Source organism: Neofelis nebulosa, chromosome 9, assembly GCF_028018385.1.
Source record: "Neofelis nebulosa isolate mNeoNeb1 chromosome 9, mNeoNeb1.pri, whole genome shotgun sequence".
Classification (NCBI taxonomy): Eukaryota; Metazoa; Chordata; class Mammalia; order Carnivora; family Felidae; genus Neofelis; species Neofelis nebulosa.
This window is the reverse complement of record NC_080790.1, coordinates 124922323-124936579: the sequence shown is the minus strand read 5'-3', so window position 1 is coordinate 124936579 and position 14257 is coordinate 124922323. Positions and strand designations below refer to the sequence as shown.

Sequence of the window (14257 nt, the reverse complement as noted above, 5' to 3'; positions counted from 1 at the left end):
AAACGAGATGGTCTTGGAGGAATATGCCACCTGACAAACCCAGAGCCAAGCCCTGCGGCTGAGTGGCCTCAGGCCGCTGTCTCACCTGGTCTTCCACGGGGCGGGCACTCTGGCAGCCGTCCTTGTCCTCAAGCTCCAGCAGCAAGTACACAGGGGGCTTGCAGTCTTTGGACTCACTCAGGAAGCCACCCGTGTCCACCTTCCTTTTGATGGTGGAGTTCCAGTGATTCTTCACAGCATTGTCTGTCCTGCAGGGGCCAACAGGGGGCCTTTGAACTCTGCAGGCCATGTGCCACCAGGCATGTCACTAACCTTAGTTCCCACTTCAGTAAACAAGCATTCAGCCTGATGACTCTGAGGTCTCTTAGCTCTAAGATAAAATTACACGTGTTTCTAGTCCTCAACAATTTACAGATTTCCACTAACCTCAACAAAATAAGCAAAGGTTTTATTGGGCCTATGGGAAAATCACACCACTGAAATGTTTCTGAAGCTCTCATTCCCTTCTCTGTGCACCTTGCACCTGTAGAAACTAGAAACAAACCCCTGGTTGCTGACCTCCGCTTTGAGGCTCACAGTGGCCTTGAATACAAGCCCTGGTTCACCTCCCAGACTACAAAATGGCCACAGAGGGCAGAGCTAAATGACACAGAGGGTCTCACGCGGGTCATCTGAATTTCAGCTACTTTCTCTGGAGAATCAGGAGACTACTTCACACTCCACCACTTACTGAACACTACACGAGGACGCACACACATAATAGTAGAAAGCACAGAGCAGCAAAATGCTACAGAAGCACAGAGTAATACAGGAGTATACGGAGCCACCCAGGTGGCTCAGTCAGTTAAGTGTCCAACTTTGGCTCAGGTCATGATCTCACAGTTCGTAGGTTCTAGCCCTACATCGGGCTCTGTGCTGACAGCTCAGAGCCTAGAGCCTGCTTCAGAGTCTGTGTCTCCCTTTCTCTCTGCCCCTCCCCCACTCACACTCTGTCCCTCTCTCAGAAATATACAAACACGAAGAAAAAAAAAGGGCAGTATGGAAGTAAGGGAATTACAGTGACAAAAGGGCAGATTGGTATAGAAAGAATAGCAGAGCAGTAGAAAAGTGCATGTGGCACGGAAATCTAGAACAGGACAGCAGACAAAGTGTAATAAAGCACACGGTAGTTTAGAAGTATGGAGTAGCACAGGACTATGTAGCATCCAGCAGAAAAGCAGGAAGCAGCACATGGCAGCAGAGTAGTAGAGCACAGGGCAGTACAGCAGTAGATAAGTCTAAAATAGTATCGCAGGAGAGAAGCCCACAGCAGTACAGCTGCAGCAGTGCATGGCAGTAGATCAGTACAGAAGCACAGAACACAACAGCACTACAGAAGCGCACACGGCGGTGGCGCCGTGCAGAGGTACCGGGCGATACAGCACCCCGGAAGCCCCCCGCAGTGCAGCCACAGTACAGAAGCACGGACTAGAGCAGCACCACGGAAGCCCCCGGCAGTGCAGTGCGAAGCAGCACGAGGCAGCTCGGCAGTACAGCACATCATAACCAGAATTACAGAAATGCAGGCACGTAGTAGGCACTTCCTTCCTCAGAGGTCCAAGCAGAGTGCTCTTCTAACTGTGAACAGTTAGCTCTTCCTCTGAATTGTGCACAGACACGAACAGCCGGACTGAACACCAGTCAAAGAGGGGGGCCTGGGGGTGCCTGGGTGGCTCAGTCAGTTGAGCGTCCGACTTCGGCTCAGGTCATGATCTCACAGTCCATGAGTTCGAGCCCCACGTTGGACTCTGTGCTGACATCTCAGAGCCTGGAACCTGCTTCAGATTCCGTGTCTCCCTCTTTCTCTGCCCCTCCCACACTCATGTTCTGTCTCTCTCTGTCAAAAATAAATAAACATCAAAAAAAAACAACACTTTTTTTTTTTAAAAAAAGAGGAGGGTGTGTATCTCCAAACACTCCCACTGAGGCTATCAGGACAGAGCACTGACCACACGGGTGTGGGCGCTAAGGGGAGGTCGCTGGGGAAACGAACACAGTCTGGAAAGAGAGAAACCTTCTCTGAGAAAATAACATCCTCCACCAGGGACTGAAGGAGAAGACTGTGTTGGCTATACAAGGGACACACGCTGAGTGTGTTCCAGGACGACATAGGACCACAAGGAGCTCCTCAGAAGGAGCTTGCCATGGCTGCAGGGCTGAGAGGAGGGCAGAGCGGCTACAGCCCAACAGGTAAGGCAGGGTGACAGTGCATCAAGGCCAGGCTGGTGGCATGAGCCAGGACAAGCAGGCCACACTGGGAAAGAGACCGGGTCTTCAACCCAAGTGTTAGAAGCATCAGAAGAGTAACACACTGGGTTTGAATTTTGAAACTAGACCATTCCAGACTTCAGGGGAAATACACCATCTGGCATTTTATCTTCTCTCCTTCCCAGGACCACAATGCCATAACAGACAAAGGATTAAGAACTGAATATGGGGGAAATGCACAAGGACACAGAGACCAGGATAGAACACAGCTGCAAGTAAGAGATTTTTCTGTTTCCAGAAGATGGAAAGCAGTTAGGGGATCAATAAGCAACTTAGGAGACTGGGAGTTGACCCTGGAGGAAGATTCTGGCAAGAATGGAGCCAAGTCTTCCCAATGCTTCCCCAGAAACCCAAGAGCCTCTTGAAGGGATCAGGTCCAGCGAGGAATAGAAAACTGAGCAGTGATTCTGATGTCTAGGTCCTGGTCCTGACCACACAGGCAGGAAGAGAGAGGTTTATTCTCTAGAAAAAAGACCTCAAAACCCTGGCTGAGGGCAGGGATGGTGCACAGAGCTCCAACAGGGACCAAATGAGAAATGTGTACACAGAATGGGAGGTCCCCAGGCTCCTTCTCCCTGCCCTATTCCAGAACTGTCTACAGCCAGGCCCGGACACCCCCCGGCAAGAATCTGAAGAATTCATTCATTTCTGGGAAAAGTGAACAACCACAGAGTAATCAGACTGGCTCTTGGTACATCCCCCCAAAAAGGCCAGAGGACGCCTTCCCTTCCCGGGAACATCCCTGCCTGCTCTGGCCCCCGACCCCCAGCGGCTCACCTCCCCGGCAGCATCTTGGCGATCTCGGCCCAGCGGTTGCCCAGCACCTTGTGGGCCTCACAGATGATGCGGTCCTCCTCCTCAGTCCAGCAGGACTTCTTCACCTCAGGGTTGAGGTGGTTGTGCCAGCGCTCACGGCATTGCTTCCCCAGCCGGCCCTTTAGGTGCTTGGCGATCAGTGTCCACTGCTTTGTGCCGTACTTCTTGACCAGTTCGATGACCTTGGAAAAGTCCCCTGTGAAGTCAGGGAGACATGGCCCTCCCTCACGCCCACCACAGCACCTTCCCTCCATGTGAGCCTCACCTTACCATGGCCCTGAGAGGGGCCAGTCAGACACCCCAGCCGACCCCCAGAACAGACTCATCATCCCTTGATCCTCTGGTGAAGGCCCACTGTGTGCAAGGCACTGTCCCGATAGTTACCTTTTGGTCCTCCTCTTTGGTCCATGGCCCCTTGACCAGGTCTGGATTCAAGACCCTCAGCCACCGGTACTGGCATTGCTGGTCAGTGCGGTTCTGGGAAGAGAACAGGAACCTGTTAGGGTTCCTAGGACAGCAGCCTTGGACCCTGGCTGAGCACTGGGTTTAAGGGGCCATGCCTACCTCAGACAGGTTCTGTCTTGTTCCCTTCACCCACCATTCACTGCACTCCCCCATGCCACACACAGGGTTTCCCTGTACAAAGTTACCTCCCATCCCCCAACACAAGGAGGCTGCCATCATGAGCCATAAATTCCTATAGAAGCTGGTGGTATATGCCAGGGGTTTTGCTTCTGAGAAAGCATTAGTCCCCTAAAGGTTTTAGACCTCATGGAAGCAGGGAAGGCGAGGACTGGGGTAGAAAGGGTCTGCTGACTTGGTCCGTGAGCTGCCAAGTAACTCAGGAAATGAGCCACACAGTAGCTCCTGCCACATCCCCTGCCTATGACACCTGCAGTCTTAGGGGTGGGGATATGGGGGACCCGCATCCCCAGGAGGTTCTAGCTGTTTGGGGGGGGGGGGAGATGCTCGCCAGGAAGCCTGACGAAAGTATCACTTCCCTTCAGTTTCAGTCTCACTGTTGAGACTTTGCACTTCTTGCATGAAGAAATGCAAATGTGCCACTGGTCACATACTGCAGACCACAGAGAGCCTTAAGACCACTGGGCCTGCAAAGGCTGCTGTGTGGAGATGCTTATGACAGGGGCTCTCAAATTCTGGCTTGGGAAGAAAGGGTCTAGAAAGCTTGTTTTATTTTATAGGGGGAGCAGGGGTAGCTTGGTAAGAAATACCCTCTTCTCCTTGACAGAAAGTCTGTCCCAGGCACACTGTCTGGTCACCCAGAACCCTTATCTCTGACGGAGGGGGCCACCGAGGGGCTGCACTCACAGGAAAGTGGCTGGCCAGGAACTTCCAGTCTTGTTGTCCGAACTGCCTTACCAGGGTCCTCAGCTGCTCATCCTGCCAACGCCAGAAAGAGAAGGCTCAGCTTGTACACGTGCAGAAAGCAGCCGTTCATGATGGAGGCAGCCCAAAGGCCAGTCGCGTAGGGAGTGCCAACGCTGTGCCAGGTATACAGACACAGCAACAGGCAGCAACAGAGCTGCCTGACCTTGTGGGAATTATAGTCCAGAGGGAGCTAATCAAAGGCTCTCACAAACAAAAGTAAAGCCACCCTGTGGCTGGCTCGGGGCCAATGGACAGGTACGGGGTGACTGCGTTTTGAGGGAGACCAAGAGACAGGCTCAAAGGAAGTCTAATGCAGATAGGATGCAGGAAGCAAGTGAGAGGGGCATGCAAATGATTCTGGGGGGCACAACAGGGGCCGGACCCACACGAGATCAATTTGAGCCTCTGTGTCACTCAAAGCCACTGATGTATTTGAGCAGTCTGATGTGCTTATTATGAAGTTTACCTCGGCAGCTTCAGGGAAAGGGGTTGTAAGAGGGCAGAATGAAGGAAGGGAGACCATTAGAGGCCCCCAGGCCAGAGATGACAGCAATGCAGCACTAGAGATGGGGAATCTTGGGCAGAACCACAGGTAGTTAGAAGGCAGACAGTAGATGTTAAAATAGTCTCCTGAAAATACACGACTGACTCTCCCAACAACATGAAATCTCAGGATCATGATGATGCATGAGAAAAGCCAGATATAAGAGAGTACACACCGCATGATTCTATGCATATGACATTTTGGAAAATGTCAACTAATCTAAAGGTAGTCAGTGGTTGTCTGAGATCAGAGGGGAGCAAGGAATGTTTAGAAGTTAATAGAAATGTCCTATAATGTGATGGTGCAGGCAGTTTCACAGTAATACATCTGTTGAAATTCACTGAATTGTACCTTAAATGGTTGCAGTTCAGTATGGAAAGTATTCCTCAAATTATTTTTTGTATTTTATACACATATGTATAAAGAAAATATGGTGTAGGGGCGCCTGGATGGCTCAGTCGGCTGAGTGTACAACTTCAGCTCAGGTCATGATCTCGCAGTCCGTGAGTTTGAGCCCTGTGTCCAGCCCTGTGCTGACGCTCAGAGCCTGGAGCCTCCTTTGGATTCTATGTCTCCCTCTCTCTCTGCCCCTCCCCCACTCATGCTCTGTCTCTCTCATTCTCAAAAATGAATGTTAAAAAAAAATTTTTAAAGAAAAAAAGGAAAACATGGTGTATATCCATACAGTGGAATGTTATTCAACCTTAAAACATAAGGAAATTCTGTTAGAAGCTACAACAGAGATGAATGAGGAGGACACAGGTGAAAGAAGCCAGTCAGAAAAGGACAAATACTATATGATTCCACTCATGTGAAGTATCTAAAGTAATCAATTCTTGGGGCACCTGGGTGGCTCAGTCGCTTAAGCGTCCAACTTCGGCTCAGGGAAAGATCTCACAGCTTGCAGGTTTGAGCCCTGTGTCAGGCTCTGTGCTGACAGCTCAGAGCCTGAAGCCTGCTTCAGATTCAGTGTCTCCCTCTCTCTCTCTCTCTGCCCCTCCCCTGATCCTTCCCCCACCCCGCCACTCAAAAATAAATAAACACTAAAAATATATATATTTAAAGTAATCAAAATTGGGGTGCCTAGCTGGATCAGTTGGAGGACCATGCAATTCTTGATATCAGGGTCATAAGTTCAAGCCCCACACTGGGTATAGAGATCACTTAAATAAATAAATATTTAAGCAAATAAAATAAGTCAAAATCATAGAAACAAAAAGTAGAAAAATGGTTGCCAAGAGTTGGGGAAAGGGTGAAAGGAATTTGTGTTCAATGGGTATAGAAATTCAATTTTGCGGGGTGCCTGGGTGGCTCAGTCGGTTGAGCGTCTGGCTTCGGCTCAGGTCATGATCTCACAGTTTGTGGGTTCGAGCCCCGCATCGGGCTCTGTGCTGACAGCTCAGAGCCTGGAGCCTGCTTCTGATTCTGCGTTTCCCTCTCTCTCTGCTCCTCCCCCGCTCATGCTCTCTCTCTCTCCTTCAAAAATAAATAAAAACATTAAAAAAATTAAAAAAAAGAAGAAATTCAATTTTGCAAGATAAAGAAGTTCTAAAGATCTGTTGCACAATGGGAATATATTTAACACTACTGACCTGTATACTTAAAAATGGCTATGATGATAAAGTTAACGTTCCATGTTTAACACACACATACTCCTGGACAGAAAAAAAAAGCCACTACAGAAATCCAGACCCTCAAGTGCCATCCAGCACCACCTGGGCAAAGTCCCCAAAAATCCTGTAGCTGAGCCAGCCCCAAACACCCTGCCCTCCTCTGCCACCCGGCCTGGTCAGGCCAACACTCCCCTTCTTCCCATGTCCTCATAACCATCTCTAGCACTGCTGTCCCGACAACTGGCAAGGACACTTTGCTGTTTCACCTCCATCTCCTCCCGGATCCAGGGACCTCCTCCCGCTATCACTTCCATCCTACTGTCCCAGTGTCTCCACAGCTGAGCACCAGTCTCCAGGCCCCAGATTGCCCCCCAAATCTCTTATCCATCCTACACACAGATTAGTTCCCCTTAAGCCCAGCTACGTTCAGGTCACTCCTCTGCTTTAAAAACCTTCAATGGCTCCACCCTGCTAGCTCAACAATCCTACACACTGAGCCTGACATTCAAGGCCTTTCAGGATTTGGCCTCAGTCAATCTTTTCGTCCTTATCTTTCATCCATTCAATCCATTCCATTCAAGGACTCTTCCCTTTAACCAAACCAGGGCCCCTCTTCTTGCCTTTCTCCACCTATAGCCCATTTCCTATTCTTACATACCCATCGCTCTGTACTCTTCCCTGACTTGATTTCCAAATCCTTATCCATGAAACTTTCCCTGAGCTCTTCGGGCAACATTAACCTCTCCTAAAGGTATTTCAACAATTACCCCTCCTACGTGCTAGGAGCCTTAGCACGGGAAGGAGAGATACAACGGTGAGCACACACTGATCCTGCCAGCACCAGGGATCACCAAAGCACATCCACAGGCCCATGCAGTCTTCTCTCTCCACCTCAAGCGGAGAGCGGTTCTGGGCTGGGGGCCCCAATTTATTTGTTCTTCTAGGCCTACAAGAGCTGAATATAGCTCCTGACCCACAGTGGGATAAACAGAAAAGGCTGGCTTAGCGCTCCTCTGAAGAAACATGATTTTAAAAGGTTTTACAACTCATACACAAAGCTGGGGGGGAGTGGGGAGCCCTAAATTAAACATACCTAGGAAAAAGGAGGCAGAATAAAAAGATAAGGCCAGCAGGAGTCTAGGATGGAACAGGAGACTAGACCTTAGAAAAGGTCTGGCAGTTTCTATGAAACTAAACCTATATCTACCCCAGGACCATACTTAAGTTATCTCCCCTAAAGAAATGAAAATACAATCCTCAAAAAAGATTTAGGCAAGAATCCTCCCAGGAGCTCTATCCACAATAGCCAAAAACTGGAACCAGCCCAAATACCCATCAACAAGTGAAACATATTGTGGTAGACCCATACAGTGGAATGCTATTCATAACAAAAACGAAAAAATTGCTGAATCAAGCAACTATTTTGTTAAGCAAAAGTAGCCAGATAGAAAAGAATACAGCTTTATGATTTCACTTATAGGACATTCAAGAACAGGTAAAACAACTCAAACTAAGAGACATCACATTAGACATTGCCTGGAGCCAGGGAAGATGGACCTCAAAGGGGACTTTCCGGGATAATGGAGGTGGTGCTTACTTATGTAAGTAAGTACTTACTTACTTACTTATACATACTTGTCAGAACTGCTGAACTATTCACCATTAAAAGGTGCATTCGATTATATATAAATTATACTTCTGGGAAGCTGATTAACTAAAAAGAGAATCAATTCAGAGCTGGATGTCTGAAGACAATTTTCAAAAATAATAAAGAGGAGGTTGCAGATTTAGCAGTTAAAGGACAAGAAGCACAATTAATGCCCACGATGCAGAACAGGCCGGCTTCCAAGAGAAAGAACAGCAACTGCTGGCCCTGAGGTCTGAGACACATTCTCCCGAGAGTCCTCCATGTGGAGTGCTGAGAAGAGGCATTGTGGAGAACCAGAGGACCCCTCCACCTCTTCCGCTGGCTCTTCATCATACCCAACGGAGCATCAGGCAGACATACCCCAGGCTCAGTTCTCTGACCAGCCCCTCAGCTGCCATCAGCCTCCCTCCCTAAAATGTCCCTCAGTGTCACTCACCTCCTCGTGGGTCCATTTGACCTTGCACTTGCTGTCCCTCTGCTCTGGCACGTCTGAATCTGTATCCTGGTAGTGCAGCTCATCCAGCTCCTCGCTGCAGGGAGAGCAAGCTAAGGGTCAAGACCATGTGTCACACTGCTGTGTGATGGATGGACAGTGATCTCAAGGTAAAGGCTTGGGGGAGGCAGCCTTTTAGGCTCTACTTTTGATATGTCCGACTCCTCTTTTTTTAATTCTTTAATGAATTAGGGTTATGGGCAATTTTTATTTTCTTCTTTATTTTTCTATTTTCACAAACACCCTAATGATTTAAAAAGCTTCAAGAAAAAAAGATTTCACCAAGAATATTATAATATTTGAAACCAGACACCCATTTAATATTTTCTTTTGCACAGGGGCACCTGGGTGGCTCAGTCGGTTAAGTGTCCGACTTCAGCTCAAGTCATGATCTCACAGTTTGTGAGTTCCAGCCCCACATAGGGCGCTGTGCTTACAGCTCAGAGCCTGGAACCTGCTTCGGATTCTGTGTCTCCCTCTCTCTCTGTCCCTCCCCTGCTCGCACTCCGTGTCTCCCTCTCTCAAAAATAAACATTTGGGGTGCCTGGGTGGCTCAGTCGGTTGAGTGTCCGGCTTTGGCTTGGGTCATGATCTCATGGTTCATGAGTTCGAGCCCCGCATGGGGCTCTGTGCTGACAGCTCAGAGCCTGGAGCCTGCTTCGGATTCTGTGCCTCCCTCTCTCTCTGCCCCTCCCCCGCTCATGCTCTGTCTCCTCTCTCTCAAAACTAAATAAACATTCAAAAAAATTGTAAACATTAAAAAAAAATTTTTAATATTTTCTTTTGGACAGAACTTTTTAAAATTTTATGGATTATTTTAAGGATTAAATCTGATGATATATGCAATCACCAAGTACCAGGATTTCAAGAAATATTGGTTATCTGAGAATAACATTTTAAATACATATCCTCAGTGACTATGTCCATTTTCCAATCCTTGCCTACCACAGGCATGGTTTATGGAAAAGAAAATCAAAGTACAAGCAACCCGGATTTCTGGATGTTCTTATGTTCTAAGAGGCAGTTTTTCAAGTTCCTCCAAAGTCTTCATATTTATCTGGTTTAATGATTACAAAAGTGGAAATCACACTATCCACCTCCAGGAATGTTGGTGCTGGGGGTGAAGGCAGGGTAAGGTTAGTAAGCTCCCAACTCCGGTCAGTGGGACTGCCTCAGGTCATCTGTTAGGCACATTCCTAAGTCAGGTGTCTATAGGTGGGAAAAGCCATTTCCAAACAAGCAAGACAGCACAAGCCTTGTTCCAAAAGGACAAGGACTTCCTTGCATGTCCATCTTCCTTCCCCTTCTAGGAAGAGCTCAGCATCTTCCTAGAGTCACTCTTATGCTCCCACACCCTGGAAATCCTCCTGTCTCAGAATGAGACTCCCTTTGGGGGTTGCCACCAAAGACCTTAAGAAATGTTTGCTAAGGGAATGACCAGGTCTTCGAATTAATAACTAAACATGAAGTCTACTTGTTGACAAGAAATGTTAAAGTAAATCTTTTCAAAGTAGAAAAAGAAGGAATGGACAATGTCTAAACCCAGGAATACATCGGTCACAGAAGGAGCTAGAATTGAGCCTTGTCCGGTCTTCCCTGACCCCATTTATGGTGTCTTCCTCCAACACAAAGTAGGAAGCAAAAACTCCACAAGATACTAACAGAATAAAGCTGCCTTTAAAATCAATTGCATCCAGACGTCTAACAGAAACCATCTTTGGTTCTCCAGCACCCAGCTTCTAATAGCAGCTCAGTAAATGTTCCCTCAAGGATGAAACGTGTGGACGCTCCCTGGCGCTCCAATACTTTAATGGGGACAAGCAACTCAGCTGGAAGAATGCTGTGAGATAGTATATAAAATTTGCTTCTATCATCAACATGAAGCTAACCGACTACTTCACTAGCATTCCCAGTATCTCCATTTAACAGATGTGGAAATCAAGGCTGATAGGGATTATGCCACTTGCCAAGTCCACGGAGCCAGACTGCAGACCTGCATCTTCAAGCCCTCACCCTGCAATGCCAGCTGAAAAAGCAGACACCAAGCCGGTGGTGGCAACCACCTGTAGGTCCAACACACCCTTTCTATGCCCTTCGATGTTCTGGGCTCTGCTCCAGGCCAGGTGAGTCAGAAGCTGAGCAGGAAGTGGGGGCACTGGTGGCAGAGGAGAGTTACATCAATCGGCCAAGAATCGAGCTGAGGGGCTGTGGGGTGCCAGGACGCAGAAATCACCCCTCACATGGGACAGGAGTCCTCCACTGAGCCCTAAGGGAGCAGTGGCAGAGGACCTGGGGGTTTTCTGGGGCTTCGGTCATTCCCTGGAGTAACATTTCCAGCACCACCTATCAGGACAGGGTCCCACAGGTGCCTGACCAGAAAACTCCTGGGAACTGGAGCTGCCCTGGGAAATGGTGGCCTGAGGGAGAAAGAACCCGTGCCGGCACCCTCACCACGGCCCAGGGATCAGAGGCTTCCTCGCTGAGAGGAACTCTGGGGAAGGCCAGCAGTGAGTGTTTCTCAAGTCTACACCCTCCTCGGGAGGGGGCAAACACCATGGGAAGAGGGGGTTATGGTCAAGAGGGCTGCGCCATTCCAGGGAGGGAACAGGGCAGGCAGGCCCCCTTTGTCCTCGGACTTCCCAGACTGATGAAAAGCCCAGAAGTCAGGCCCCAGGCACACAGGTGTAGACAGAGACCTGGAACCCACACACGAGGTTCCAGGCCCCACGCTGCCACTTATTCTCTGGGGGAATAAGTAAAATGGAGACCGCAGTTCCTGCTTGGCCCCAGAGCGGTCTTGATACGCATCGGTCTCTCTTCCCCTCACCTTCTACCCCAGCTGCTCCAAACTCCTCATGTGGAAAAGGGACACAGATCTCTGAAACTAAACCGAGCTCCAGCTCGACACCCAGGTTGGGACGGGCGGGAGTGGGGGACACACAAGAGTCCCCTCCCCCCGGCCCCCTTCTCAGGCCGGAGAGAGTTCGGGGTGCTCTGTACTTCCCCTAATGTTAAGAAACGCCCTCCGCCAGAAACGAATCCAAACAGGCTTGAACCAAAAGTCCTCCAGGCTTGGGCTTCCCCCTCGCTGCGACTTGGAGGGAGAAACACATTCCCACCCCAGGGGTCGCCTCCCTCCCCGATAAAGGCCCTAGCAGCTGACACCGCCGTCCCACCCCCACCCCGCAATTAGGCGGGAGACAAAATGACATCATGCAGGGCTTGGCCCGGGTCCCAGGAGCCCCGCCCGCCCCGGCTCCGAGGCCCAGCACGCCCGGGGAGCAGAGCGAGGGGCCCCCAAGAGCCCCCCGGCTTCCCGCGGGCCCCCCTGCCTCAGGCTACCCGGTACGCGGCAATTCCCGGGGAAGCCCCGCCCCGCCCGGAGGGGCCACGGCGAGGGTGGGGGGTGGGGGCAAGAGTCGGGGTGGAAGGGAAGGTGGGGGAGCCCTCTGCCGCCCGGCTCCACTCACCCGCGCGTCCGCCGAGACATCCCCCCGGCCCGGGCCGCGCCGCGCTCGCCCGCCCGCCGGCTGAGCCCGGAGCGGGAGCCGGGCCGGGGTCAGGCGCGGCTGTTCGGGCCGCTCCGGGCCCTCGGGCCGTGCTGGGAGCCGTCAGCCTGTACGCAGGTCCCGCCGCCGCTCGCAGGCACTTCGGCCGCCGCCGGCGCGCACAGAAGCACTTTTCTATCTCCCGCCAAGCGCGTCGGCGCCGCCCGGGCCTGGCGCGCGGGCGGGCGGCGTGCGCGGGGCGGAGTGCGCGGGGCGGAGTCTGAGGGCTGTGCGGGGGTGGAACCGGAGGGGCGGGCGCAGGGGCGGGGCCTGCGGACAGGGGAGCGCCGCACCCTCCCAGAGCTCTGAAGCCCCAAGGACCCGAGCGCGGGTCGGGGAGTGTCCCGCGAGCGTCGGGGTGGGGCCGGGAAGGCCGGGTTTGAGTGCCGCGGGTCTTGGGATTTGCGGTCCTGAGCCGGCCGCCATTTGAGTGAGGTCGGACCCAGGCCAAATGTGGTGGGTCCCGGGCGGCCCAGGAGTTGCCCATCCAGGAGACTGAGGAAAGGTAGTGAGGCATAAGGATGGAAGAGTCAGGCCAGGGAAACAGCCTGTGCAAAACCCTAAGCGCTACTCCCAAGGCTCTCCTCCGTCCCCTCACCCCTACCTAGGCAGGGTCTGTGCCTTCGAACTGTCTCCCTGCTTCCTCTCCAGCCTCGAATTCGATGGCTCTCGCTCGGTCCAACTCCCGGCAGTCTGAGTGAGCTTCCTAAAATGCAAAATCGATCTTTCCTCTCCGGAACAGAAAACCTCTCTCCCCTCCCTCAGGGTAAAATATTCCCTAATCAGGTTTATAGGATTCTGCCAAATCACCACCCTGCCCCTAGCCAAAGGAAACTAGCTAGCCTCCCGGCCTTTTGCCTTTGCGTGGGGCCATTATCTGGCCGGGAACACTTCCCGCGGCTCGCACCGAATTCCAATCTATGCTTTGGGTTCCCTGCCCACCATCTTCTCGTCGACTAGTGCATTTTTCCCTCCGAACTATGGGCACGCTGAGGTCCAAGTGGCCTCTCAATTCACCGCAGTATCCCCAGGGCCCAGGATTGTTCAAGTGCTTAAACTACTAGAGGCTTAGCAAGGATTTTCCATTTTAAGTTGCCATTTATGCCAAGTACTTCCCAAGAGGCACGTCACACCGGGCTCCCTGGGAGGAATGCTGAGAGCAAGGTAAATGAACTATGCGACGGGAGACTGGGGAAATCTGGCTGAACCCCAGCTCTTAGCTCCTGCTATGTCTCAGATTCCTCTTCCTGAAATCTGAGGAAAAGGCCACCTTACTGGGCACCTGAGGCCAAACTAGCCAGCTGCTGCAAACTTCATTTACCACAGCAGAAGGAACACTGACATCTTAAGTACCAGAAGTTTCCACATCAATTAATTCAGGTCTTCCCCCACCCACTTCCTTCATAAAGTAATTCATGCGGACATCCCCTCTTCATTGCTAGCGAATGATATTTAAGAGTGCAGGCTCTGAAGCCAGACTTCCTGGGGTTTGATTCCCAGCCCCATCATTTACTAGTTGTGTGATCTTAGGCAAATTACTTAACTCCTTTATGCCTGTTTTCTCATATGTAATAATTAGATTTATCAAAAACTTAGCTTTTACAATGTGCCAGCCACTGTTCTGTATGCTTTATAAATTTTAATTCATTTAATCCTCATAACAATGCTATGAGATAGTATTAGAATGATCCTCTTTTGGCAGATGTGGAAACTGAAACACGGCTGTCCCCCTCACCCCCATACTATTGGTAAATGGCAAAGCAGGGATTCAAACTTGGGTTATCTAGTCTAGAGTCTATGCTCTTTTTTTTTTTCAATGTTTATTTATTTTGAGAGAGAGAGAGAGAGCAGGAGAGGGGGAGAGAGAGAGGGAGACAGAGAATCCCAAGCAGATGCCTC

At 50.7% G+C, this 14257-nt stretch overlaps 1 protein-coding gene across 3 annotated transcripts in view; it reads right to left on the bottom strand.

Moving 5' to 3' along the window:
* The window catches only part of MYBL2 (MYB proto-oncogene like 2), a 36680-nt gene extending 24164 nt beyond the window's left edge, over positions 1-12516 (bottom strand). For 2 of the 3 annotated variants that reach the window (XM_058685681.1, XM_058685682.1), the window contains exons 1-6: positions 12281-12516; positions 8754-8847; positions 4453-4524; positions 3508-3600; positions 3085-3305; positions 86-248 (exon numbers count right to left, since the gene is read on the bottom strand). In XM_058685681.1, the coding sequence (XP_058541664.1) occupies positions 86-248; positions 3085-3305; positions 3508-3600; positions 4453-4524; positions 8754-8847; positions 12281-12300 (663 nt within the window). In that variant the 5' untranslated portion in view covers positions 12301-12516. Of the gene's footprint in view, positions 1-85; positions 249-3084; positions 3320-3507; positions 3601-4452; positions 4525-8753; positions 8848-12280 lie in introns of those variants that run through there. The other variant, XM_058685683.1, reaches the window with a different exon arrangement.
* Positions 12517-14257: the final 1741 nt, after the last annotated feature.